At 49.0% G+C, this 23851-nt stretch overlaps 1 protein-coding gene across 1 annotated transcript; it reads left to right on the top strand.

Moving 5' to 3' along the window:
* Nucleotides 1-2976: 2976 nt before the first annotated feature.
* Nucleotides 2977-18474, top strand: MLYCD (malonyl-CoA decarboxylase). Its single transcript, XM_037142431.2, has 5 exons — nt 2977-3562; nt 11130-11242; nt 12245-12401; nt 15039-15188; nt 17243-18474. Exons 1-5 carry the CDS (start codon nt 3023-3025, stop codon nt 17774-17776), a joined length of 1494 nt encoding a protein of 497 aa, XP_036998326.2. The 5' UTR covers nt 2977-3022; the 3' UTR covers nt 17777-18474.
* Nucleotides 18475-23851: the final 5377 nt, after the last annotated feature.

Below are 23851 nucleotides of genomic sequence, written 5' to 3'. Positions count from 1 at the left end.
CTGCAGTCTGGGCGTGGAAGATTTTAAAAGCTCCCCAGGCTACCATCATGTGATTCTAAAGTGCAGCAAAGCTGGAGAACCATTGTTGCCTGCCTTCCTCCCCCATCCCTGCCTCCAGCACGGAGCTCGGGGGTGGCAGAGCCTAGAGCAGTGGCTCTCAATGGTGGGAGGGCTGCTTTGTCCCCCACAGGACACCTGGCAATGTCTGGAGATATTTTTTATCATTGCAAGTGGGATATGCTGGCGGCATCTAAGTAGAGGCTAGGGATGCTGCTAAACATCTCACAGTGCACAGGACAGCACCTTCCACAAAGAATGACCTATCCCCAAATGTCTAGTGTGTTAACATGGAGAAACTGGCCTAGAGAGACCCTTGCAAGTGTACCCCAGGACTGAAAGACATATCTAAGGATGTTTAAAGTAGCACCGTAACAGCAAAAACCAGTCGACCTGATCAACCCAAATAAGAGATCATCTGAGTTAGCATATTCAGAGCAGAGATGACTTCATTGAACTGTTGGTGGGAGAGAGGCCTAAACACACCAGTGACAACAAAGACCCTGCTGGGGGAGGAGGAAGACCCCAGGAATCGTGCCTGCATTCCCAGCTAGCCTGGTGCGTTTGTGAGTCTCTTTTCTTTCTAGGTTTCTTGTTAGTTTGACATTTCATGGGAAAAATGTATCTATCCTATTTTGTCTTTTAAAGAAATTTAGACAACTCCAGTAAAGAAAAAAATGAGTATATGTGAAAGTATTTTTTGTGGTATGAATATATGTACACACACACACAGAGATATTCAACAAAAATTTTAAGTCATGTTAATATCTAGAAATGACAAAGTGATTAAAAGATTATGGTACATCAACTCAGTTGAATATTATGCAGCCATTAAAAAAGGTAATTTGAAAGTGATTTAGAAACATGAGAAATGTCTGTGATATGATGGAAAGTGAAAACAACAGGAAACAAACAGAAAAACAGTGATTACGACTCAAAAAAATATGTTGGCCTGTGTACAAATATTGAAACAATTTGCAGGAATAAAAATGTTGTAAATAAGATCTAGAATTATGGGTGATTTTTCCCAATATTTTCTTTAATGCTATTTTTTCTACTTAGACATTTATTGGAACAACTGTCTAGCCCACACCTCTCTCTCTCTCTCTGAATACTGTATCTCCACCCAAAAGGGTGACTTTCCCTTGGCCTGTTCACTCCAGGTGATCTTATACCCCAGCCTGGGTACCTGATCCAAGCCAGACCAACCGGATTCTACTGATTGACTAGAGCAATGACAGTCCCTCTGGAGCAGTCTGGGTTTTTTTTAGATAAAATTTACATAATAAAATTCACCATTTTAGCCACTTAAAAGTGCGTAGTTCACTGGTTTTTAGTACATTCACAATGTTGTACAATCTTCAGCACTAATTCCAGAACAGTTTCTCACTGAAAAGAAACCCCACAGCTATTATTGTTCATTCCCAATTCTCCTCTTTGCAAATGCTAGGCAACCATTAACCGATTTCATCTCTATGATTTGCCCGTTCTGGATATTTCATATAAATGGAATCATACAATATGTGATCCTTTGTTACCTAGCTTCTTTCACTTGGCATAATGTTTTCAAGGTTCATCCGTGTTGTAACATGTATCAGTATTTCATTGTGTTTTATGGATGAATAATATTCCATTGTATAGATATACGGCATTTGGTTTATCCCATTTATCAGTTCATTGACGTTTGGGTTTTTTCTGCTTCTTGGCTATTACAAATAATGCTGCTATGAAAATTCATGTACAAGGTTCTCTGTGACTGCATGTTTACAATTCTCTTGTGTACTTAGGAGTGGCATTGCTGGGTCATTTGGTAACTCTATGTGTCACTTCTCCAGGTACTGTGGAAATTACTTCCAGGATGGCTGCACCATTTTGCCTTCCCATCAACAGTGTATGAAAGTTCCACTTTCTCAACATTCTCACCAACACGTACTTCCCTTTTTAAAAATGTATTATTATTATTATTATTATTATTATTATTAGGTCCTACATTAAATGTCACCTTTTCAGAGAGGCCTTCCTGATGCCCTGTCCACAGCGGGAAACCCGCCCTGGCCCTGCAATATTATAATATTCCGCCGGGTTTATTTCCTTTATAGCACTTGTTACAACTTTTAGTTTTCATCTGTCTCCTTCATTAGACTGTAAACTCCATGGAGCACGATCGGGTCTGTATGCTTCATTATTTTATTAATGAACCAGACAGACCCGTCTGGCGAACCCGTGCCTAATATAGGACCTGGCACATACCAGGTGGCTAATAAACATTCTGTTGAATTAATGAGTGAATGAATGAATGAATGAACAGATACTAAGGGAGGAGGAACAGATTGGGAACAAGGTGCTCAGCAAAGCCCCATTTGCCTCGTCCATGAAAAGCTCTCTAGCAGGCAGCAGGAAGCAGGGTCCAGCGATCAGGAGAGAGAAGGGCTGCAGCTCTGGGAGTTACCTGTACAGACACAGAACAAATTGAGCGCCTAGGCTACCTTGTCAGAGAATAACCACCATGAAACTTCTTTAAGCACGCAGATTCCTAGGCTCCACTACAGCCACACTGGATCAGAACCTCTGGGACTGGTTCCAAGAATCTGCATGTGTAAGTAACATGTTCTACAGGTGACTTTGATGCACCTTGAGGTTGGAGAGTTTGGCTCTAGAGAATGGGAAGCGCAGAAGAGTTGAGGTGACATCTAGTGACCAGGTGACTGGTCACAAGAGAGGGGTCTGAAGCTGCAGCCAGCCCTGCTGCACTACTAGGACCTTTGGTCGCACTTGGCCTCCGGCCGCGCCCCACCCCGCCACGCCCCGCCCCGCCGCGCCCCGCACCAGCCCACCGCTACGCCTTTCGATTGGTCGCTCCCGCCTCCTGCCCCTAGGCCTCAGCCAATGGGGCCGGCACGCGCCGGAAGACGGAAGCACCGCGGCTGTGGTGGAGGCATTTTCTGGATAGTTGCCACCTGTAACCATGCGAGGCTTTGGGCCAGGTCTGGCAGCGCGGCGACTCCTTCCGCTGCGGCTACTCCGGCAGCCCTGGCGGCCGCCAGGACCCCGGCTGTCAAGCGGGCCGGCAGCGGCGGGCGTCCTGGAGCGGGCCATGGACGAACTGCTGCGGCGCGCCGTGCCCTCAGTGCCGGCCTACGAGCTTCGCGAGAAGACGCCGGCCCCAGCCGAGGGCCAGTGCGCGGACTTTGTGAGCTTCTACGGCGGCCTGGCCGAGGTGGCGGAGCGCGCCGAGCTGCTGGGCCGTCTGGCGCAGGGCTTCGGGGTGGACCATGGCCAGGTCGCCGAACAGAGCGCCAGTGTGCTCCAGTTGCGCCAGCAGCCGCGGGAGGCGGCCGTGCTACTGCAGGCAGAGGACCGGCTGCGCTACGCCCTGGTTCCACGCTACCGCGGCCTCTTCCACCACATCAGCAAGCTGGACGGCGGCGTGCGCTTCCTGGTGCAGCTGCGGGCTGACCTGCTTGAGGCGCAGGCCCTCAAGCTGGTGGAGGGGCCGCACGTCCGGGTAAGGCCCCGCCCGGGCCGCCCCGAACCCCTGGGAACAGGGAAAGCCCGGGTCGCGCCCCGCTTTGCGCCCAGGTCCGTGGGCCCTTGGCAGTCCCTGTATAGCCCTCACTGCCCCTCAAGCCCCAAACACTCCGCCTTCCCTGCCTGAAGCGGTTCACACTTCACCATTGGTTACAAAGCCCCAAACCCTGTCTCTATCCTTTCAGGGTTTTCTGAGTCTTTATCTCTGTCTAGTCATATCTTGCTCTAGTCCATACAATGTAGTGTTTATTAGATAAGGCCATCGCCTACCTTTAAGATGACTGTCATGCCCCATTCGTGATTAGTATACTTCACAAAGACTTGCTATTTTAGCTGAAAGGTTTCCCCTGTGTGGTGTACTTGAACGAGTATCAAACTCAGCATCAGACAGCCTTTCGAAAAGAACCTGGATTGTGTCCGAACCCACTAGGGTGTAAGCCATTGTCATAAGAAATCCTGTCAAATGTACAGAACTGACTACAACTTGTCTCAGATTCTGGGTGCCTTCTGGACCTTGATTCTTACTGCATACGAATCTAGAGAATTAGGTAGAATGTCACCTGTCTCAGAGTGAAATCATCCACCTGTCCATCCATCCTTTGACATGCAACCATCCAGTTTATCTTGTATGGGGCATGCTCTAGGCGCCCAGGTCACTGTGTCCAGGGGCTTCTGATCTAGAATGAGAAGAGTTAAGTAGAGGCATGGTGGTTGGTAAGTGCTTTTCATATATTTGCTCGTTTCATCCTCAGCAAACCACAGGGAACTGTGTTACAGATGAGGTGATTAAAACTTGCTGAGGTTAAGTGCAATGCCCAGAGCAGAGAGCCCGTCAGAGGGCCACAACTCAAGCCAGTCCCAGTGATTCCACAGTTGATACTTCGGCACTACACAGGGACTCTCGAAGCTGACCATTTCACTAGATCTAAAGGGGATTTGTTCTCTTAGCATTTGCCTTTTTCTCTAAAGTGGAGGGCAGACAAAACAATCCAGTTAATTGGTGGCTTTGTTTTATTTAGTACACTGAATCAGGAGTTCAGTGTTGTCTAGTTGTGACTGTATTTACTTTCTGTGCAAGCTGCTGTCTACCAGCAGTCTCAGTGCCAACCTTTCTCTAAAACCACAGGTCAGTCTTTACTCCCTTTTGAAAAATCATCAAGCCTCACTGCTGCGGTCCAGCTGCAGCAGGGTCCAGGGATCCCAAAGGTGGGTAAGGCATCGGCGATGGGTAATGGATGACAACACGCCTCAAAGGACAGTGAAGCTCTGTTCCCTTTATTGCAAGTACAAGCAGGTTTTTATATTTTCATTTTAGGTAGTGATTAACATTTGCAGTATAGCATGATCAGTTAAGCAGAAAAATCAATACAAAGGTAACCAAGAAAAATATGAAAGTTCCCATATATTCAGTTATAATAAACAAAGATTATTTTTGACCAGGAGAGGCATAAATCAGACAATTAGAAGTAGCTGTATGTATAGAATTTGAATGTCTTAATTGTATATTAAAGGTCTTAGAATTTGGTATGGGGCAAAAGATATGCTAGACCGAGCAGAGGTTAGGAAATTTATTATAAGGCCTTTGTGATGTCTAACTTGACTATCTATTTTCTGTCTAAAAGTTTTCTCTGTGTACTATAAACTCTCTGACTCTTTAGTAACTGTTTCTACATGTTTAGTTGTAATAACTAGCCAGCTTTTTTTTATTTCTATGCCTGTCTAATTGATATATATTATTCAAGGTAAAGGAGGGGCTGTTACTCCAACAACTTTTAGACATTCAGGGACTATTTCATTAGAGGGGATTAACTTGGGGGAGCGTTCTGGGTAATTCTGGCTCCCTGCCACCTAGTATTAACTTGTTCTGCACCTGCTTAACTGGGTCAGGGAAGGGAATATTCTTCCCCTTGGACTCACTGGACATTGTGGGCCCTTCCTCCTCTGGGCCCCCAGAGAGGGTATTATTTTGGGGAAAGGCCAAGGTGGCATTTTTCTCAGTCTGACCTAGTTGTTGATCAGCTCTGAGAATGGCCATCATTTCTAGGAGATTCCAAATTATCGGAAAAGTAAATGTCAGAATACCAAGAGACAGCAAGAACAGAATCAACACCATATATCCACTTATGCCACGTCCACCTGGTCAGAACATGCGTCTGTGAAGTCACAGTCCCCATGCTGTGACTTTGTCAGACGACATGGTTAGCGTTGGATGTGGCACCTCACATGCCAGAGGATTGCATTTAGAGTCTTTCCTTTGTCATTTATGATGCACACCAAACCACCCTGCACAACATTCCCATCTTTAGTCTCCATTACTTGCTCCTCTCCACAGACTCACCTCCAGCCAAGCTGGCTCTTGGATGGAAAGTCCCAGAACACACACCCCTGTGTGATTTCCACGTGGGAGGCCTGGTAGAATAAGAGCTGCATCCACCCCTTAGCTCATTCACTCAGCTGTTCCAGGCACTCCAGCTCAAAGTCGTCTCACTCAGTTTTGAGCTTCATGGCATACATTGTTATCTGCACCCCTCACTTAGATTTTATACATCAACCACAGAATTTAGTGTTTGAAATGTGTATTTCCCCTACCCCCAAATAGATGATCAGCTCCTTGAAAACTGGGAACCTTGTCTTAAATTTCTTGCATAGCAAAATGATGAATGACACATTAAGACAGACTCCTGGGTGCCCTGGCTATAAGACAAAGTCAGCACACTAATCATTCCCATTTGTCTTGATGTCAGATTGCTCCACTCTCAGAGTTCTGAGCCTGGAAGGAAGCCCAGAGGGTCTGGGAGGTTTCTGCACAGCCAAGAGAGACATCATATCAGACATTCAGACTGCCCGTGGCGGATTTCTGCGAGTGTTGGCCTTGGGTGATTTCTGATGCCTCGACCAGTTCTAAATCCTCTGATTCTCTGACATGTTACTGACTGTGTCCTCTTGCTATTGCCCACACGAGAAAACGTGTGGTTCTAGGGCAATGGAAAAGGAATATTGTGGCAGCTGAAAGCTGTGACATTGAGACTTGGAAGAGAAGAGCTCGCCCCAGGGAAATTCAGAGCTGCCAGCAAACCAGGTCCTCAGATGTTCAGGATTCCCTTGTTCTTTTAACCAACTGTTCACACACATGAAGGGAAAAAAAGGTGTATACCTATAGGCAAAAAGCCACATGGAATAAAGATATTTTTTGGAGAAAGGATAAATAACCGTAGCCTGGCCTTTGCCTCTGCACATGGTCTGGACACAGTAGGTCCAAAAGCCTTTTTTAGTGTCTAGCACACCTTTTCCATTTCCTTTCCCTAGAAAGTTTTTTTTTGTATTTAGTGTGTCTGTTAGTGGTTGGTGATTCCCTTCTCTTTTGGTCTACAGAGTTGCATCACTTTTTTAAAAATACCTACATTGAAATCACTCAGAGATAGTTCTTTTAAATCTACAGACGTTGTCACTGGGATCTGATATTGGACTGTATCACCAGAGTCACTTAATCTTGATTCTTTTCTACCTCATTCTGGATTTTGCATCCAAGTTAAAGATGTGACACAGCCAAAACGTTTCGCTTTTAGGGATTCAGTATTAGAAACCAGAAGTTTGGTGTGTGAAGCCTTAGGGCAGGAGTCCCAGATCCCCAGGGGCCTGTGATGCCCCATGATGCTGGGGGAGTGGGAACTCCTCTGCACTTGTCCCAGGTGTCAGCACCCTGTGCACACACAGCAGGTATCCTGTCACAGACGTGCTACTTGCCTGAGCCCCACTGACCTTAGGACTCGCTAGGTACATTCAGGTGAAGACGCCCTAGTTTACAGGAGCTGCTGTGAGCTCAGTCCTGAGCATTCACCTCAGAATGGATCCGGTCCGCTGTGTGCTTGACTAGGGTTCTTGTTTCCCAGAGCTGGTAGGGTGCAAAGGCACTTAAGAATAACCAGGAATGCGAGGCCGGACGTGCAGATTCAGGGCCTTTGAGCAGACAGTGAGAACGGCAGCAGAGGGACTGGGTGGGGAGACAGGAGGCAGGTTCCCAGGCCTGTCTTTGCCATCCCCTGGTTAGAGACGTGATTTTAGGTGACCTTAGCCAAGTCACTCTCCCTGGGCCAGTTGGCTGTGCACTGAGGTGAGAAAGTCAGCTGGTGGTTGATCTGCTTAAGGTCAGCCTGCTTCTCTCCTAAGAAATGCCCCAAGGGATGTGGTGGAGCTTTGCTAAAAATTTGTTTTACACATGAGGGTAGGTTTCTCAAGGCCTTGGTTCTGACAGAGGGTTGTGATTATTGGAACTGTGGGAAGAATCTGGAAGGCTGGCACCTCCATTTCAAGTGTAGCCCCACATGAACACCAAAGGCATGAGGCTGGGTGGGTGTCTCTCTCTCTCTCCTGGGATATTTTAAGTTAGTTTTCTTTTCTCTCCCATGGCATGTTAGTCCTTTTTGATAAGAAGTTCAGAGTCAGTTCCCATGCTGGGAACATGCAAGTGCTACCTTGAAGAAAGTTTTTACAGCTTGCGAAGGTCAAATACTTGGGTTGAGTTTTGAGAGTGTGGATCCAACACACGGATGCTTCCTGAACAAAGTGCCCTGTGAACTTGTAGGTGTGTCCCAGCTCTGCTTATGGGGTGGTCCGGGGAGGGTATGTGCTTTCTGTGTGTGTTGGTTTATAGGCTTTTTTTTTTCCTCCAGAGAAATTCCCAAAGGCCCACTTGGGTTGCATAGTTTGGTTTCTTAGATTAAATGCCCGATTGAACTGAACTGACCCCCATTATAGCAACAGGTCTGAGCACTGTTCAGCGATTGATGGGCGCTGGAGGGAAGTTGGCATTTATAAAATGGAAGAGTTTCTTGATGGGCAATGTAAGCACAGAAATTACGGTGGGATGAGAGGGGTGAAGGCCTTCAAGGAGCGTGGATAGACAATAAGAGAAGGGACTAAATATGTGTCAGACATGGTCAGCATCCCCACTGTTGCAGGCACAGGCCTGGCAGACACTGTCACACAACCTTTTTTGGTGGTTTGTCCTGCTTTTCAGTTAGTATAGTGGTCGTTCTTGGTTCTAAAGTCTGTGCTTAGCTAGACTTAAAAAGGTCTGATCTGCAGGTGGGAAGGTGTGCCCCCAGCCACCTGGCGGGTAGCAGCTTGTGCAGGTTGGAGCTGCACCTGAAAGGTAACCTGGGCACCATGGCCCTTTCTGATAGCTTTCATCTCCTTCCCCGGGGCTTCTGAGTGATGAAAAGGAATTCTTCACATACTGGGGAGATCTTGATAGCCAGAAACTCCCAAGGAGAGTGTGGGAGACAGCCTCTTGTCTGCTGAGGGAGAGAGTCGCATGCCTCCTGGGCCGTGTCAGCCAGGATCACTAGAATCGGCAGTTCGCGGAAAACAGACCTAACTCTGACTTTGGCGCCACCACAGTATTCCCAGCAGCTGTATTTAGGAGCCTTGGATGGTTGATAAATGACTGCAGGATTAATGAGCAGAAAGCATAAGTAGTTTCTTTCACTCCTGTTCTCTGTGATCCAGTAACCTTGCTACACGGGGTGGCTAATTCCAGCCTGAACAACTGTGGAGGCTTGTAAACTTTAACCCAGATTCCCAGTTCTTGTGACCAGTGTCACATTTTATAGCTGTCAATAGCCCAAAATAGAATGATGAGACTTTCAGACAGGGAGCTTTCATCAGCCAAACCGTTTCTTTAATAATTAATACTGAATTAATACTGAAACTAGATAGTTCCAGCTTCTCTATTATGAATGTAATAGAGATGCCAGTACACCTTACATGGAACTGGACTAATCTATTTCTAACCATTTAGTGCAGAGGTTCCTAAACCCATGGTCCATGAACCTTTGGGGATGACCCAAAGATGTATTTCAAGGCTCTATTAACCCCAGGCAGTTGCATGAAAAAATTTAATTAATGTTTTTAGCACCTACTCAAGAGGATATGCAGACCTTAGGAAGATTAAGAACCATAGTAGTCAAATGCAGTAACTAGTTTTGTAAGGGGCTATTCTGTATTTCCTAGCAAATGACATCTCGCATCCTCCCTGCTACTTCCTAATCCCCATTCTCCAGTTTTTCTTCTCTTTTTCTTTTTTTAAGATTTTACTTCTTTATTTTTACAGAGAGGAGAAGGGAGACAGGGAGGGAGAGAAACATCAATGTGTGGTTGCCTCTTGTGCACCTCCTACTGGGGAACTGGCCTGCAACCCAGGCATGTGCCTTGACTGGGAATCGAACCAGCACCCCCTTCGGTTCACAGGCCAGCACTCAATCCACTGAGCCACACCAGCCAGGGTGTTTGGTATCAGTCTGTTTCATTTGCTATCAATCTGTTTTTCATTTGCTTCTCTTTTTCGTTTGCTATCAATCTGTTAGCCGTCTTCCACATGGAAGGTCCCACTGAATGCTTTGGAAACCAGAGAAATAAAATAGAAATGACCTCTGCCCTTACAGAGCTTAGAGCCGAGTAAAGGAGACTAGATTATGGAATCCATCGAGAGTTCAAAGGAATTGCAAAGGTAATTCTGTCCAACCACTGTCAGACACTTAAACCCCTTTTGAAACAGCTTCACCAAGTTCTCATTGACCCTGTGCTCGGTCTCCTCCCACAGGGAGGTTCACACTCTCCCACGATGACATCTGGCTGTTCAGAGGCTCTTTCAGCTCAGTCCGAGTCTGGCTCCGTGTCTCCCCCAGTTAGTCCTCGTGTCACCCCCTCTCCTCACCACTCTGGCGATGAAAGGTTTACTGCTGTTACACGTTCAGTGTGGTCACAGCAGGCTAAACCGAGGCAGTTCTGCTCCTATCCTTTCCTTAAGCACCTTCAAGCTCGTCCTGCTTGAAAGGTTTCAGTGCGAATGTATCTTTGATGGTAAAGTTGACTCAATTTTCAGAAATAGACTAGATATAAGTAAATGAAGTGAAATTAGAGTAATTTTATCAAGTCTGAGCACATTGATTGCCAGATACAATATTCTTTTGTGTCCCATTAAGGGAGGAAAAAAAAATGCTGCCAGGTAAATTGTGACCTGCCATCATTTGAAAGATGCATCCTGACTTCAGAGATGTTAGAATGCAAAAACGGGCACCTTGGAGTGGGTGAAGTGCAGTACCTGGCCCAGGTACTTGCTTCTCCTGGGAAACCAGGAGTGACGTGGCGTATCCAAAACAGTTCCTGCAGGGTGAGGTGAGGGCTTGAGCTCTGTGCTGTCCATGCTTCCCGTGCACCACTCGTCGTCCTGTTCACTGTGGGCATTCGGCCGTGTTCACTGTGGGGGACCAATTGGACCATATGATTTGATGTGGGAGGCTTAATTCATGTTGGCCGCTCCCACTCAGGTATCTTACAGATTGAAGCAGTAAAGTCTGAATGGAGCGCTGAATCCAGTGTAACTTGATTGAGATACGAGCTTAGTAGCAATATCTCAGAGAAGGCCATTTAGGGAAGCACCTTGTACAGCCTCCTTTGATCTCACCTCTTGGTGCTTCAACTCAGTGCGCTGAGGATGCAGAGATGGGCTTGGAAAAGCTGACGCTTTCCCCTCTCCCTCCCAGGAAATGAATGGAGTGCTGAAGGGCATGCTCACAGAGTGGTTTTCCTCAGGCTTCCTGAACCTGGAACGAGTGACCTGGCATTCGCCGTGTGAAGTGCTGCAGAAAGTCAGTGAGTAAGTACTCGGGTTTTCAGGTGCCTGATCTTTCAGCTGCAGGCCAGTCTCCTCTTACCTGTCCATTCCATTCCAAGCCTACAGGGCATCCGCGAACATTGTGCCTGTCCTAGCAGGCGATGTCAAGATCATGGGGGCGGAAAGGTCACAGACAGGAACTGGTCATTCTGCCGGCACACCTGCACACACAGGGTCTCATTTACGTCCTCGTATTTAAAGCTCATGGCCCCCCTTTTCCCAGGACCCCATTATTGGAGTTGTGTGAATTCACTGGACCAAGTGTTTGCATTAGTGATCCAAACAGCACCGATTTCATCTAGTTGTTAGAATATCTCCCTTGGATATAATCTCCGAATTACCAATATTGTGCATAATTCCAGCATGTCCCACACACAGTAAAATGCAGGCCAGCACGTCACAGTTGTTCTCACCAGTAGGGGGAGCCCTTTCCACCTCAGGGTCTTCATAGTCCATTGTCTTACACAGTCTGAGGTTGGGGAAAAGTGGTGGTATCTGCAGTGTAACCGAGTTGAGGGGCTGACGGAGCCTGCTGCCATTGTGCGTGCTGGAAACCAAATAGTGGTGGCTGAGGCTGCTAGCCAGATGGAACCAAGTGATGTATGTCCGCGACATTGACTTCAAACTGCGGAGGTTTAAAGGAAATAAAAGACATAGAATGTTCAACCACTAAGCATCTGGTTAGGCTCCTGCGTTATGGCTCGCTGCATAACTGCTTCCCCAGGGCCTCGAAAACTAGTCTTAAGACCAGGTATTAAAAATTAGAGCGCAATTTTGTGTGCAAAATGGCCATTAATTGTAGTTCCTTTCAGGCAGTACCATTTCACATTAAGATGATTTTCTTTAAATTTTCCTGAGGAGGCAATTGAAGCTGTATTTAAAGGACTTATTTGACTTGAGTGAATAATATGAATCAGAATCAGCGATGACTGTTTAATGTGTAAACTGAACATTTGTCTTACCTCTTTACACTCTTCTCGTCAGGTCTGAGGCTGTGCATCCTGTAAAAAATTGGATGGACATTAAACGGCGCGTCGGGCCGTACCGAAGGTGTTACTTCTTTTCCCACTGTGTGAACCCCGGGGAGCCCCTGGTGGTCCTGCACGTGGCGCTGACCAGTGACGTCTCCAGCAACATCCAGGTACCTACCGGTGCTGGTTAAGGATAAGGCGGGCTCCCGCAGAGCCCATCAAGGTTTTTTAAACTTAGTTTTATGCCCCCTTTCCGAAAGCTTTAGGCTTTTGTGGATTTTTGAACTGGCTGTACGAAATCTCTAATGTTATAGCTACATAATGTAGAGGTGCAGTGTACAGGCAGTTTTGCAACGAGGAGAGCATTCATCTGGGTTACTGACTTCGAGTTGAGTCAGGGCTGGAGTCTGTTAGAGAGTGTTTTTGTGAGGCAGAAGAGAAGGAAGGGTGCATGGTTCAACTTTTCCGAATTTGTGAAGTGCCCGTGGGCAGTTTTAGATGGCACATGACTGAGAGACAGACTAGGTGCTGTGGCAGCTGCCTGGTGAGCGGAAGCGATGGGAGCGATGCGGACAGGCCGGCCTGTGGCATGTGCGGCTGCTCCCCGAGGAGTCGGCGAACGTCGGAAACACTCCCGCAGGCTCACGGGAGGCGGAAGGACCGGGGCAGGGACTGGGAGTGGGAGAGCAGATGGCAAGGAAGGGTAAGACAGGCGAGGGGACACGGGGACACCTGGGTCACAGTGGGTTTGCTCAAACCAGGAGGCCAAGGTGCGTGAGGACTTTGGCCTGGGAATGGCCTGAGTGGCTGCTGGAGAGAGGATAGCAGGTCGCAGGACTGGCCCTCTGGGCAGCGTGCCTGGTATTGGAAGGGAGAGAAACTGGGCAGGCAGACAGACAGTTGCTCTGGATAACCAGGGAGAAACCCCTTACGATTTTGTGTCTGGAAGAGCTGGCACATGGTCGCACCAGAATTATTACAGCCTTTCCGAGGACAGTTTGCTGGCATCTGTTAAACTATTAAACGTGCATTCCTCTGACCTAAAAATGTCGCTCTCAGGAATTTACCCTAGAGAGATACTCAGACCTAAGAGGTCAGGTGGTCACAGCATTGTCTAAGGTTTTGGAAGGCTAGAAGTGACAACCTAGGTGTCCATCAGGAGGGGATGTGTGAAAGAAATGATGGCGGGTGCATCTGGTACATCCTCACATGCATTAGATTTCTATGAATGTATTTCAGTGTTGATTTAGTTTTATATTTTTGACATAGAAAGCCAACCTTGACAAACTAGTGCATAAAAAAATCAGGTTATAGGATAGCATGTATGGTATGATCTTGTTGATAATGTTAGTAATATCAATTAAGCATTAGCTCTCTGTCCATTAGCCTGCAAATCGTGTTCCATGTATTACTGCTCATTGTAATAGCCAATGGGACACACCAAAAAGGTGTTTGTCAAATGGCTAACAGCAGGACTTGGGGTTAGGTTTTGGAATAATTTGTCATTTCTTCTTCATGCAATTATTTTGCTTCACACATTATGCATATCTCATTTGCATAACCAAAGAAAGATTCATTTTTATTTTTGAAAACTTAAAAAAAAGATTTGCTGGAAATTTTAAAATCAGGAACCTGCAGGCTTCTTCAAAAACAAAGGTGATAATTCACCAAGATGAAGACGGTAATGATGGCACCTGAGCCCTACTCTCTGAGGCTCAGAGTCGTTCCACCAGTGCTGGGGTGGGGGCGTGGCCCAGCCCTGCTGGCAGGTGTGGCTCAGCTGAGGTGGCGTCTGTCTCACTGGCCAGCCCACTACCGTAGGGCAGCAGTGCTTAAAGTTTCAGGAGTCACAGAAAAGACCCTTTGAGCGTCTGAAGAGGATGAAAGCTGAGGGAGTTTTCTCCAGGGGATGTGTGCAGAGCTGCATGTTCCGTCCACAGTTTCAGAAAGTGTGTGGACTCCCGGACCCCATCGTGGGTTCTGGGCCAACACCACAACCTCAGCAATCCCATGTAGCTGGTGGGAGTTAGAGTAGTGTGAATGTGCTCTTCAGAAGCAAGCTGACGTGCCCACATCAAAGCGGACTGAAAGGTAACCGCCTGCTACTCCACTATTGGCAAGTGACCTACAGTGTATTAAGGTTCAGAAACCCTGCAGTCAAAACTGAGAGCTAATAAAATCAGACTTGACTGAGGGACTTCCAGTGCAAGTCCTATCTTAGGTCGCTTTGGGGGTGTGTATTTCCACTGAGGAAGAACAAGAATGCGACACAAAATCAAAAAGGTACACAGAAAAGTCAGGAAAAGGTAAATTCCCTCAAAGAAAAAATTATGTATGGTTCACAGGTCTCTTGAGAAACCTAAGAGTAGGGTTCAGAGAAAAGGACTGAAAATAACTAAAGCGGGGAGCAAACAGGCCTTTGCAGAGTGGGGCCCTGTGGCCTGGACGAGGGAGGGGGTTCTCTCTGGGGCTGGAAGGGAGAGGATTAATCAAGTTTCAGTTTGCACAAAGGCCTGAAGAAGAATAAAAGGACATAAATCACCACTCACCAAGTTCGCAGACACTTTCAAAGAAATGACACAGCGCTGAGCGAACCGCCCAGAGGAGCTGTGCAGGTGCTGCCTCCGGGGAGATGTCAGAGCTGCCCAGGCATGTTTGGTCGTGGTAGCCTGGTCCCGGAGCAGAGGGGACGCTGGGGTCTTCCAGCTCCCAGCCTGGGAGCATTTTCTCGTGGCCTGAAGTGAGAGGGTGAGGTGCAGGGACGAGAGCACCCAAGCCTGCTCACCACCGGCGTCCATGTTTTGCAGGCAATAGTGAAGGATTATCCTCCATCAGAAACAGAGGAGAAGAACAAAATTGCCGCTGCCATCTTTTATTCCATCAGCCTGACCCAGCAAGGCCTGCAGGGGGTGGAGCTGGGGACCTTCCTCATAAAGCGGGTGGTGAAGGAGCTACAGGTAAGTGAGGTGCCGCTGTGGGACCATTGGGTCAGAGCCCCGCTCACCCTGCTGTGGCAGCGCCAGCCGTGGCCAGGTGTGAGGATTGGCCCTGGGCAAGGGATGATGGTTTGAGCTGGGAGGAAGAAGGAGGGGAGAGAAAAGTGCCAGAGGCAGTTCCAGGGTCCCTGAGACCACTCAAGGGAGGAGAAAAGGGCATCAGGACACCAGCTTCTTGGGCACAAATGCAGGGGTTTGGAGAACTTCATCTCCCCCCAGAGGCCTTGCTCTCCCATCTGCGTGTGTTGTCCCAGCGTAATTGTGAGGAGAGCCGCCTTTCATCCTCACCTGTCCCAGTTTGGATGATAACTGTGGGTCATTCCAGGCACACCCGCCCCCATCCACCCTTGCCCACCCTCCCCAGGTTTCTGGCCCCCTACGGTTCATCAAGTTGGGCTTTCTTGGTGTTTAAGGGAGTGTCGAGGTTGGGCCAGGCAGCTTTAAAGACTGGCTTTTTAAAATGCACACACAGCTTTCTTCTCCTCGTTGCCCTGGGAGAGCACTTGAACCATTCTGCGGCAACAATGTTGAGGTTCACTCTGGGTCTAGACTCTTCGAAACCATCTCATAAGGGGCTAGGCTGAACTATAATAAGTAGAATCTAATTATTAGGTAAAATAATCGATTGTTAATGATTGGCTGAGACTGGTGTTCTCTGCTTTGGGTAGTTTCAACACAGCTGCAGCCAAAATTCTTCCTTAGAGTGACAGAGTAGAACTAAAATATGTATGTGCTTTGTCTTAAATTCATAGTCAATTTTCAATCTAAGAACTCGAGTCAATTGGATATCAGCTTCGTTAGAATCACTCTCTGCCCCTTTTCCCCAGAGGTGGTAAGAAGCCACATCTAATTCGTACCAGTTTCTCCTTATTTCCTCCTCCTTTGCTGAAGGTGCAGATGAACTGGGCAGAGAGAGGGTGACTGTATGACAGGTGATCACAGGGGAGCGCGACTGAGGTTCTGGGTCACTCACCCGCAGGCTTGTTTCTCAGTCAGAGTGGCCCCTGGGCCCGGCGGGCATCAGGACAGCTGGGCTGCGAGCCGGGAGGTCATCAGAGAGAACTCAGAGGGCGCGCAGTCCTCTCCTGCACAAAGCGCTCGTGGGGGTTTGTGAAGCCAACACTAGCAGCCGCGTTCAGTGTCCGATATAAAGAACATGATTAGGAAAACAATGGTGTAGTCTGGTTTTAGATGTTACTCTGTTAAAGTTGTTTCTGAGTTTTAGTGGTAATGAGGAAATGGTCATGATACAAGTTCCTGAAGCAGGATATAAATGTCTCACCCCTGTAAAAACTGCCTAGAGAAGGAGTTATACTTTAGCAAACTATTCAGAGCAGTTATCGCAGAGTAGAGGAGTGTTATGGTTTTCTTTGGTTCTGTCATAAATCTTTAAAAATTGTTTCTATATGAGCATATGCATTACATATATAGACCAAAAACCCTGGATTTTTAAAAATCATCACTGAGAGCTCTGTAATTTGAATAATAATGATTGAGCTGATGTGGAGAAAGAGCCATTGCCTCCCCTTCTATCCCATCCTCTGCACCCGCCGCTTTGTAGGTGGGCAGTCAATTATTCACTCAACAAACAGCCACTGGGCACCTGTGTGCCCGGCACCAAACCAGACTGTGTGGCTGCAAAGATGTCCACGGGAGGGGAATGGTGTGCCAGAAAGACACGATCTGTCATCCGAAGATGGCCCGTTGAGTCCCGTTGGCAGCAGGGCGCTCCGATGCCTCTGCTCAGTGGTGCCTGGGCGGGTGGAGACACCGCCGGAAGGGCTTGCTCAGGGCCTCAGGGTGCCTCCGGGGCCTGGCACACGTCAGATTCGTGATAAAGGTTCCTTGAAAAAAGAAAATTAATGCATCGCACTTTGTGAAGCAGCATGCACAGTTTAATGACACGCATATGATAAATGGAGAGGTGTTCTGTGTCCGTGACACACCTGCTGAATTGTCTTTGTGTGTGTGTGTTCTCTCCACCTTCCTTTCCCCACCCCAACCGGGCCTTACAGAAAGAGTTTCCTCACCTTGGGACATTTTCCAGTCTGTCTCCTATACCCGGCTTCACCAAGTGGCTCTTGGGGCTCCTGAACTCACAAGCAAAGGATCATGGGAGGAATGAATTATTTACAGATTCTGAGTGTAAAGAAATCTCTGAGATCACAGGGGGGCCTACTCATGAGACCCTTAAGGTCTTTCTCAGCAGCAACGAATGGGTGAAGTCTGAAAAGCTGGTCAGGGCACTTCAGGCCCCCCTGATGCGCCTCTGTGCCTGGTACCTGTACGGAGAGAAGCACCGGGGCTACGCCCTGAACCCCGTGGCGAACTTCCACCTGCAGAACGGGGCTGTGATGTGGCGCATCAACTGGATGGCCGACCTCAGCCTCAAGGGCATCACCAGCTCGTGTGGCCTGATGGTCAACTACCGGTACTACCTGGAGGAGACAGCCACCAACAGCACCACCTACCTGAGCTTGAAGAACATCAAAGCCTCCGAGCAGGTCCTCAGCCTGGTGGCCCAGTTCCAGAAGAACAGCAAACTCTAACCCTTCCCCGAAGCAGACAGAGACATCCCTGGCTTAGAAAAACAACTTTCTGGATGGGTCAGCGGGTGACGGGTCAGAAGGAGCTCTCTGAGTAAAGCAGTCACGCTGCATTCTCGGCCGCAGCAGGGCCACACGGGCAGGCCGGGCTGCAGAGTTCGTTGTACACGGAAAGGCGCAATACCTGGCCATAAGGCAGGGGCAGGTGAGGTGGACACAGACTGGGTGGGGAGGCAGTGCTCTCTCCAGGAGATTCTGTTGTTGCCTTCGGCCTGGCTGCCTGCCCAGGGTCGGAGCTATGGTGCCTCTATCTCCAGAAAGCCCCAAAGCCGCGGCCAGCTGTCATCCCAGGTGGGTCAAGCAGCCTCACAGGGACCCGGACAGACGGCCCAGGTACAGATGGATTTCCCTTTGAGCCTAGAACATAATTCAGCTGTGGCGACTCACTGTCACTCTCCAGCCACTGCAAAGGGGCAGAGGGCTCTGCTATGTTTTACTGGTCGCGTTTCGGAGATCACAAACGTATGGAATGGTTCGTGACTTTACACACAGCTTTCCAAGTAAAATCACTGCACACAGAAAGTTGCTTAGGGCTTCGATTCAGTTATGGACTTTTAAGTTTTTAGTGATTCAAGTTCATAATGACCTTAATAGTAAAGAACAAGTCTGCTCTGCGAAGCATTAAACACATGGTTATTTAAGATGGCGTGGTGGTTGTCTTTGAGACCCGAGACCTCACAAGCTGGAACCTGCTCTGAAATGCCAGCTGCGCCTTGGGTCCCCAGCTTGCCTGCACGCACGTTTGGGTGCCCCACAGAGAAGTGTGCTGCCTTCAGAGGTGAGGGGAGGAGCAATGCTGCGGTAGGGGAAGGAGGGGCCGTCACAACGGTCTCTGCCTGCCCGCTCCCCGAGCTTGCACTGCCCTCAGTTCGGCAGACAGGTCGCCTGGCATTCTTTTTGTCCTCCACACTCATCTCCTGCTCCTTCTCCATCGTCTCCTGCATGTGACTTGTGGCCCGATAACAGCACAGCGGCGGTCACTAGTAGAATTTCTGCTTTTTCTGAAGCCTGGTCAGAGCTGTCTCATGCTTCTGCACAATGTGTTGAGCTACTTCTGATAGCCCTTGGGCTCTGGAGTTACTGTAGGACCCTGGTCAGCAGCCCTGGCCTCCTGTTGGCCCCTTTTACAGACAGAATTCCTCCTGGTGGGTGACGGGGCCTGCTAATGTCCCTGGCCCTTTGGGTCTCTGACCACCTGGGCGGTGCCAGAGCTGCCACCTGTGTCTGGCACCCCCCACCCCAGCTCCAGGACCACCTGCCTCTCTGCAGTCAGCATGCCTCAGAGAGAGTGAGTGGATGGTCTGAATGTTGGTGCTCCCCCAAAAGTTTATGTGTTGAAATCCTAACCCCCCCGAGACAATGGCATTAATGGGAAGGAGCTTTGAGAGGTGATAGGTCATAAGGGTGGAACTGTCATGAATGGGAGTAGTGTCCTTATGTAAAGAGACCCTGCAGAGTACCCTCCCCTCCCTGACCATGTGAGGGTACAGCAAGAAGTCTGCAGCCCAGGAGAGGGCCCTCACCCCACCATTGTGGCACCTGGATCTCTAATCTCCAGCCTCCAGAACTGTGAGCAATGAATCTGCTCTTTATAAGCACCCCAGTCTGGGTGTTGTACAGCAGCCTGAATGCACTGAGACCGATGGGTGAGGATGAGTGGGTCTCCCTCCCCCGGGCCTCAGCCCAGTCACTGAAGGGAAAGAGCTCTCTATGGTGCCTCCCTCATACTGCACTGAGCGGGAGTTCCCCTACTCACGATGTCGAAGGGGACTTCTCGTTGCTCGCGTCCCACGCTTAGCCTCCAGCTGGTAGAAGGGGGAATGTGGCTGAATGAATGGCCTGGCTCCCACGCTTCTGAGGGGTGACGTCATCCTTTGTACAGCGGTCACCGAAGAGCAGGAGTCAGTATCAGGCATCGGCCGGGTCTGGAGGCAGCAAGAAAATTTCCCCACTGGATCTTAGTGTTGGGAATCTTCGTCCTACAGGAGAGCCCTGCCCCTGCCCAGGTGACATCCTCGCAGAGGGGACCCAGTAGCTGTGGGCGCAGGCGCTGTCTCCCAGGCCTGGTTCCCGTCCCACTTGCTCTTAGGGGACCCTGGCAATCACTCCAACTACAGTAGAGTCCTCTGGAAAATGCTCCACAGTGTGGTGGGCTCACAGTAGGTGCTCAATAAATTGTTGTCATTAGTGGTTTCCATAGCTCCCCAGGTTCAAGGCTGAAGCTGTGGTCCATGACCACCACCCCCGCATGGACCCATGGAGCCCGTTTTTTCTCGAAGTCTCCCACCCACCACCACAGCTGTCCTCATCTCTCGCTGCTCTGGTGTCTGTCATTCAGACACACCTAGATCTTTATCCCTTCCAGGGAGTTGCACTAGAGGCTGAGTCCTTGGCTCTGCTGGAATGCAGAATAGTTCTGATTCAGGAGGTGCTAGTGGACTTGGGGCTGACCTGCTCTGACCAGTTCAGGGGCCCCTTTTTGTTCAGAAAGGCAATGCGTGGCATAGTGGTTGAGGCCACCAGCTTTGGCTGCAGCCAGTGCTGGAGCCAAACCCTGGCCCCACCACTTCCCAGCAGGGTGGCCAGTGGCAAGCCACCTGTTCTGGCTTTGCCTGAGTTTTCCCACCTCTAAATGTGGATAGACTGCAGCACCTTCCTTGGGCTGCTGAGAGGCGCAAAGGAGACAACGTACATAAAGCATGTAAATTGTGCCAGTAACTGCGCTTATTACAAATGTTCCTACATCTGGGCTTTTGACTGGGGACCGTGCTGCCCTTCCCTCGATGTAGGTTCTGGAATCTGCCATCCCCTTCCTTGGCAGTTAGAGTGTTTGGCAGTTTCCTGGCCTCTGTTCACAATTTCTACAAGGTGATAAATGGAGTAATTCATTCCCAGGAATTTCTACTCTGTGCACTGCGTGAGTGCTTGAGGCAGGCTCACCACCCCCTGGTAACGAAGCAGCACCCCACTTCCCGTTGAGGAGCGCCAGATTAAACCGCATGGCCCAAGCTCTCCCGGCTGGTTGGTAACTTGTCTAACAAGCGCCCAACCAGCTCAGCCTCCCTGGTTGGAGTCATTCCCACCTGCCTTCCTCCGTCTCTCCCCTCCTCTCTGAGGGCGGAGAGCAAGATCTTCCCAGCATCGGCATGCATGGTAGCTAAGGGTTGTATAGCTCTGCCCTCTCTTGGTCACCTGAGGGCATTACACTCCTGCAATTGGGCCACTTTCTCCTTGTTCTGTATGTGGTTTAAAAGAGGTCGGGGTGTCTCTTTAACATCTTGCAAACATTGGCTCATTCTGGGCTTTGTTTGAAATTAAGCACAAGGTGTACTTAAGACTTAAATGGAGTGAACATCTCTTTCTGATTTTTAATTGATTCTAAGACATTCCTTGGAATATGAAATCCATTCATATCTGTTCTTAGAAACAAAAGCCTCCCTGTGGTTTCCGTTCACCACAGAAATTTCCGCATTATCTGCAGTTCAGCAAAATTGATAGAGGTGAACCCAAGTCTCTTTCTCGCCTTTGCTTTTCTTTCATTTTTTTTCTTAATTATATTTTCATTTCTCAAATACCTAATATTTAATGATCAAGGGGAGAACAAAGAAACAGCATGTATCTCTGCTCTGGGATGAGTGGTTTCCACACCACCGTCTGAGGAGTGTTTCTCACTGACAGGTGAGTCTGAGGCTCGGAGAGGGCTGAGCAGCCGGCAAGGGCGGACCAGCACCTGGGAGTGCTTTCTTCCCAGCTGGGGGCCTGCCTCCCAACCAGGGGGCCGGCAGGGCTGCAGAGGAGGAGCCCAGAGGGACTGGCTCAGGAATTCCCACTCTCACAGAGCTGCTGTGTGACCTGAGGCCTATCAGGGAAGTTCCCTTCAAACATAAAAAAGGGGAAGTTAAAAAGCCACACTGCAGTCTCAGTTACAGTTCTCCCAAGCTAGGCAGTGTCCCCAACTCCTCCCAAGGTTAAGTGGGGCTGTGAATGCAGGTCTGAAGCCTCTTGTGGTGCCTGCTGCACAGCAGGTGGTTCCTTGGGCGATGACAGTACCTTGATGGAGAGACCAGGAACTTGCATATCCCCAGGCCGCCCGGGGCCTCTGTTGCTCGGGGTCAGAGCCTCATTCTGATGCTAAAAATGTTTCTGAGTAGGAACTGGATCTGAAACTGCCATCATGGGCGCTGCCCAACCCATTTGCCACTAGATGGCAGTGTTGTCTCTCACCTTGAAGGTTAATCTAAGTTCTCAACAGGTAACAAAGTGAACTTGGTATTAAACCTGTTGCCCAGATCCCACACTTCAGGCTCCTCGTTCTCTCACAAGGGCAGGGATCTGAGCTGCCCACCCAAGCCTGGCTTTCACATGTTCCTGGGGAATTCCCTAGCCACAGCCACAAATTCAAAAGGTCCTCAAAAGCCTTTTGAAAGAACAAGAACTGGAAAGAGATGAAATGAGATGATCAGTTTGCCCAAGAACCATCAGACTAGCACACATCTCACAGGGGAAATGCTTTGAAGGGTTCTGTCTCTGGGCACACAAAGTGAATTTTTCCCCTGGGCTTCTGAGGCAGGTTCTTCACATATGTTCTCAAGAGCCCAGCAGTAAGTCCGAGGACCAGCAGGACAGCCACTTGCAGGCAGAGCTCAGGACCCAGTGTCCTGGCCTGGGGAGCTGCCCTCGGTGGCCAGGAGGTGGCAGCTTCCTCTTGTGACCTGGTAACTGCTTGGCATGGTGATGTTGGGGGCCTGGCTGGCCTCATGGGCCTTCCAGAGCTCCCCAAATACTTTTCCTAAGCTTTCATCTAAAAATTGTATTCATAACTGTTTAACTGCAGCAAAAACAATCTATTCATCAGTGTGATTAATAAAAATACCAGTACATTGTTACTACCAACCTGTTCCCTGATCTCAAGCTGATCTCAACTTCCACCCTCAGAATACTCCGGCTTCTCCCAAAATCTTTGAGTCGAAGCACACTGGGAGATTATATAAGACTATGCCACTGGGCAGCCTGTTACCAGCATGACTCAGAGCTCCCTCTCTGTCCTGTGCAGTCACAGTGTGATCAGCTTGTCCAAACAAGTACTGGACATCCCAAACCCCTCATTTCCAATCTTTGCTATTTTCAAAACAGCTTCATTGCTGAAAGTTAAAATTTTTACCCAAGATCTCAGGATCATGCCGCCTCCACCTGCAGTGAAGCATCTGAGCGCTGAACCTCCGAGGAAGAGTGTGATGGGTTAAAAACAACGGGATCAGAGTCCTGGCCTTCAACCTGGGCGGCAGGGGGTGGTGGCTCGCACACCACCAGACACACAGAAGAGAAGCTGATTAACAAGCACGTGGCGCCTTTGTCCCTGCAGACTCACCCTCCACTCAGGCACCACCGTCAGTCAGGACCAGAGAACACTCTCCACATCTCTTGCTTTATGTCCTTGAATCAAAGGCCCAAACACGGGGGAGGTCGGGAGGTCGTGCCACGGCCATCAGACACCAGGAGACAGGGACACTGCTTCAGGGCGGAGGCGGGACTTGAATGTCAGAAGAGGTTGGTGAGCGGGAAGTCATACCCATTCAGTCGTCAGTTCCTTCCTTTCTGTGAGAGGTACCCCAAGGAATTCGTGTAAGACAAAGCACAGCTTCCCCTGTAGCCGGTACAGCTGACGACTGGGCCTGCCTGTGCTCTATTACTCGCCCAGACGCTCGGCCCAGCCACAGAACCCCCAGACCTGACACTACTCAGTCATCTTCGCTGTGTTGATGACCTTCTGACATTCAGAAACTGGGGCTTTCACACAGTGGTTGTCTTCAATTTTGTCTTTATAAAGGACCAGTTTTTTATTATATTTTATTGATTATGATATTATGGTTGTCCCAGTGTTTTGCCCTTTGTCCCCCTCCACCCGGCTGCCCCCGCTCCCTCAGGCAATCCCCACACCATTGTTCGTGTCCATGGGTCATGTGTATAATAAGTTCTTTGGATACTCCATTCCCTATCCCAATGGCTATTCTGTAACCA

Source organism: Artibeus jamaicensis, unplaced genomic scaffold, assembly GCF_021234435.1.
Source record: "Artibeus jamaicensis isolate MK-2021 breed Jamaican fruit bat unplaced genomic scaffold, CSHL_Jam_final contig_464, whole genome shotgun sequence".
Taxonomy (NCBI): domain Eukaryota; kingdom Metazoa; phylum Chordata; class Mammalia; order Chiroptera; family Phyllostomidae; genus Artibeus; species Artibeus jamaicensis.
Note: the sequence above shows the minus strand (reverse complement) of the source record. Positions and strands in the feature narration are given on the sequence as shown.

What these genes read in the sequence shown, in the direction of transcription:
- MLYCD (XM_037142431.2), top strand. Translation starts at nt 3,023, where the DNA reads ATGCGAGGCTTTGGGCCAGGTCTGGCAGCGCGGCGACTCCTTCCGCTG. An exon ending in TGGAGGGGCCGCACGTCCGG is followed by an intron (nt 3,563 to 11,129) that starts GTAAGGCCCCGC and finishes TCTCCCTCCCAG; the next exon opens with GAAATGAATGGAGTGCTGAA. An exon ending in GTGCTGCAGAAAGTCAGTGA is followed by an intron (nt 11,243 to 12,244) that starts GTAAGTACTCGG and finishes TCTTCTCGTCAG; the next exon opens with GTCTGAGGCTGTGCATCCTG.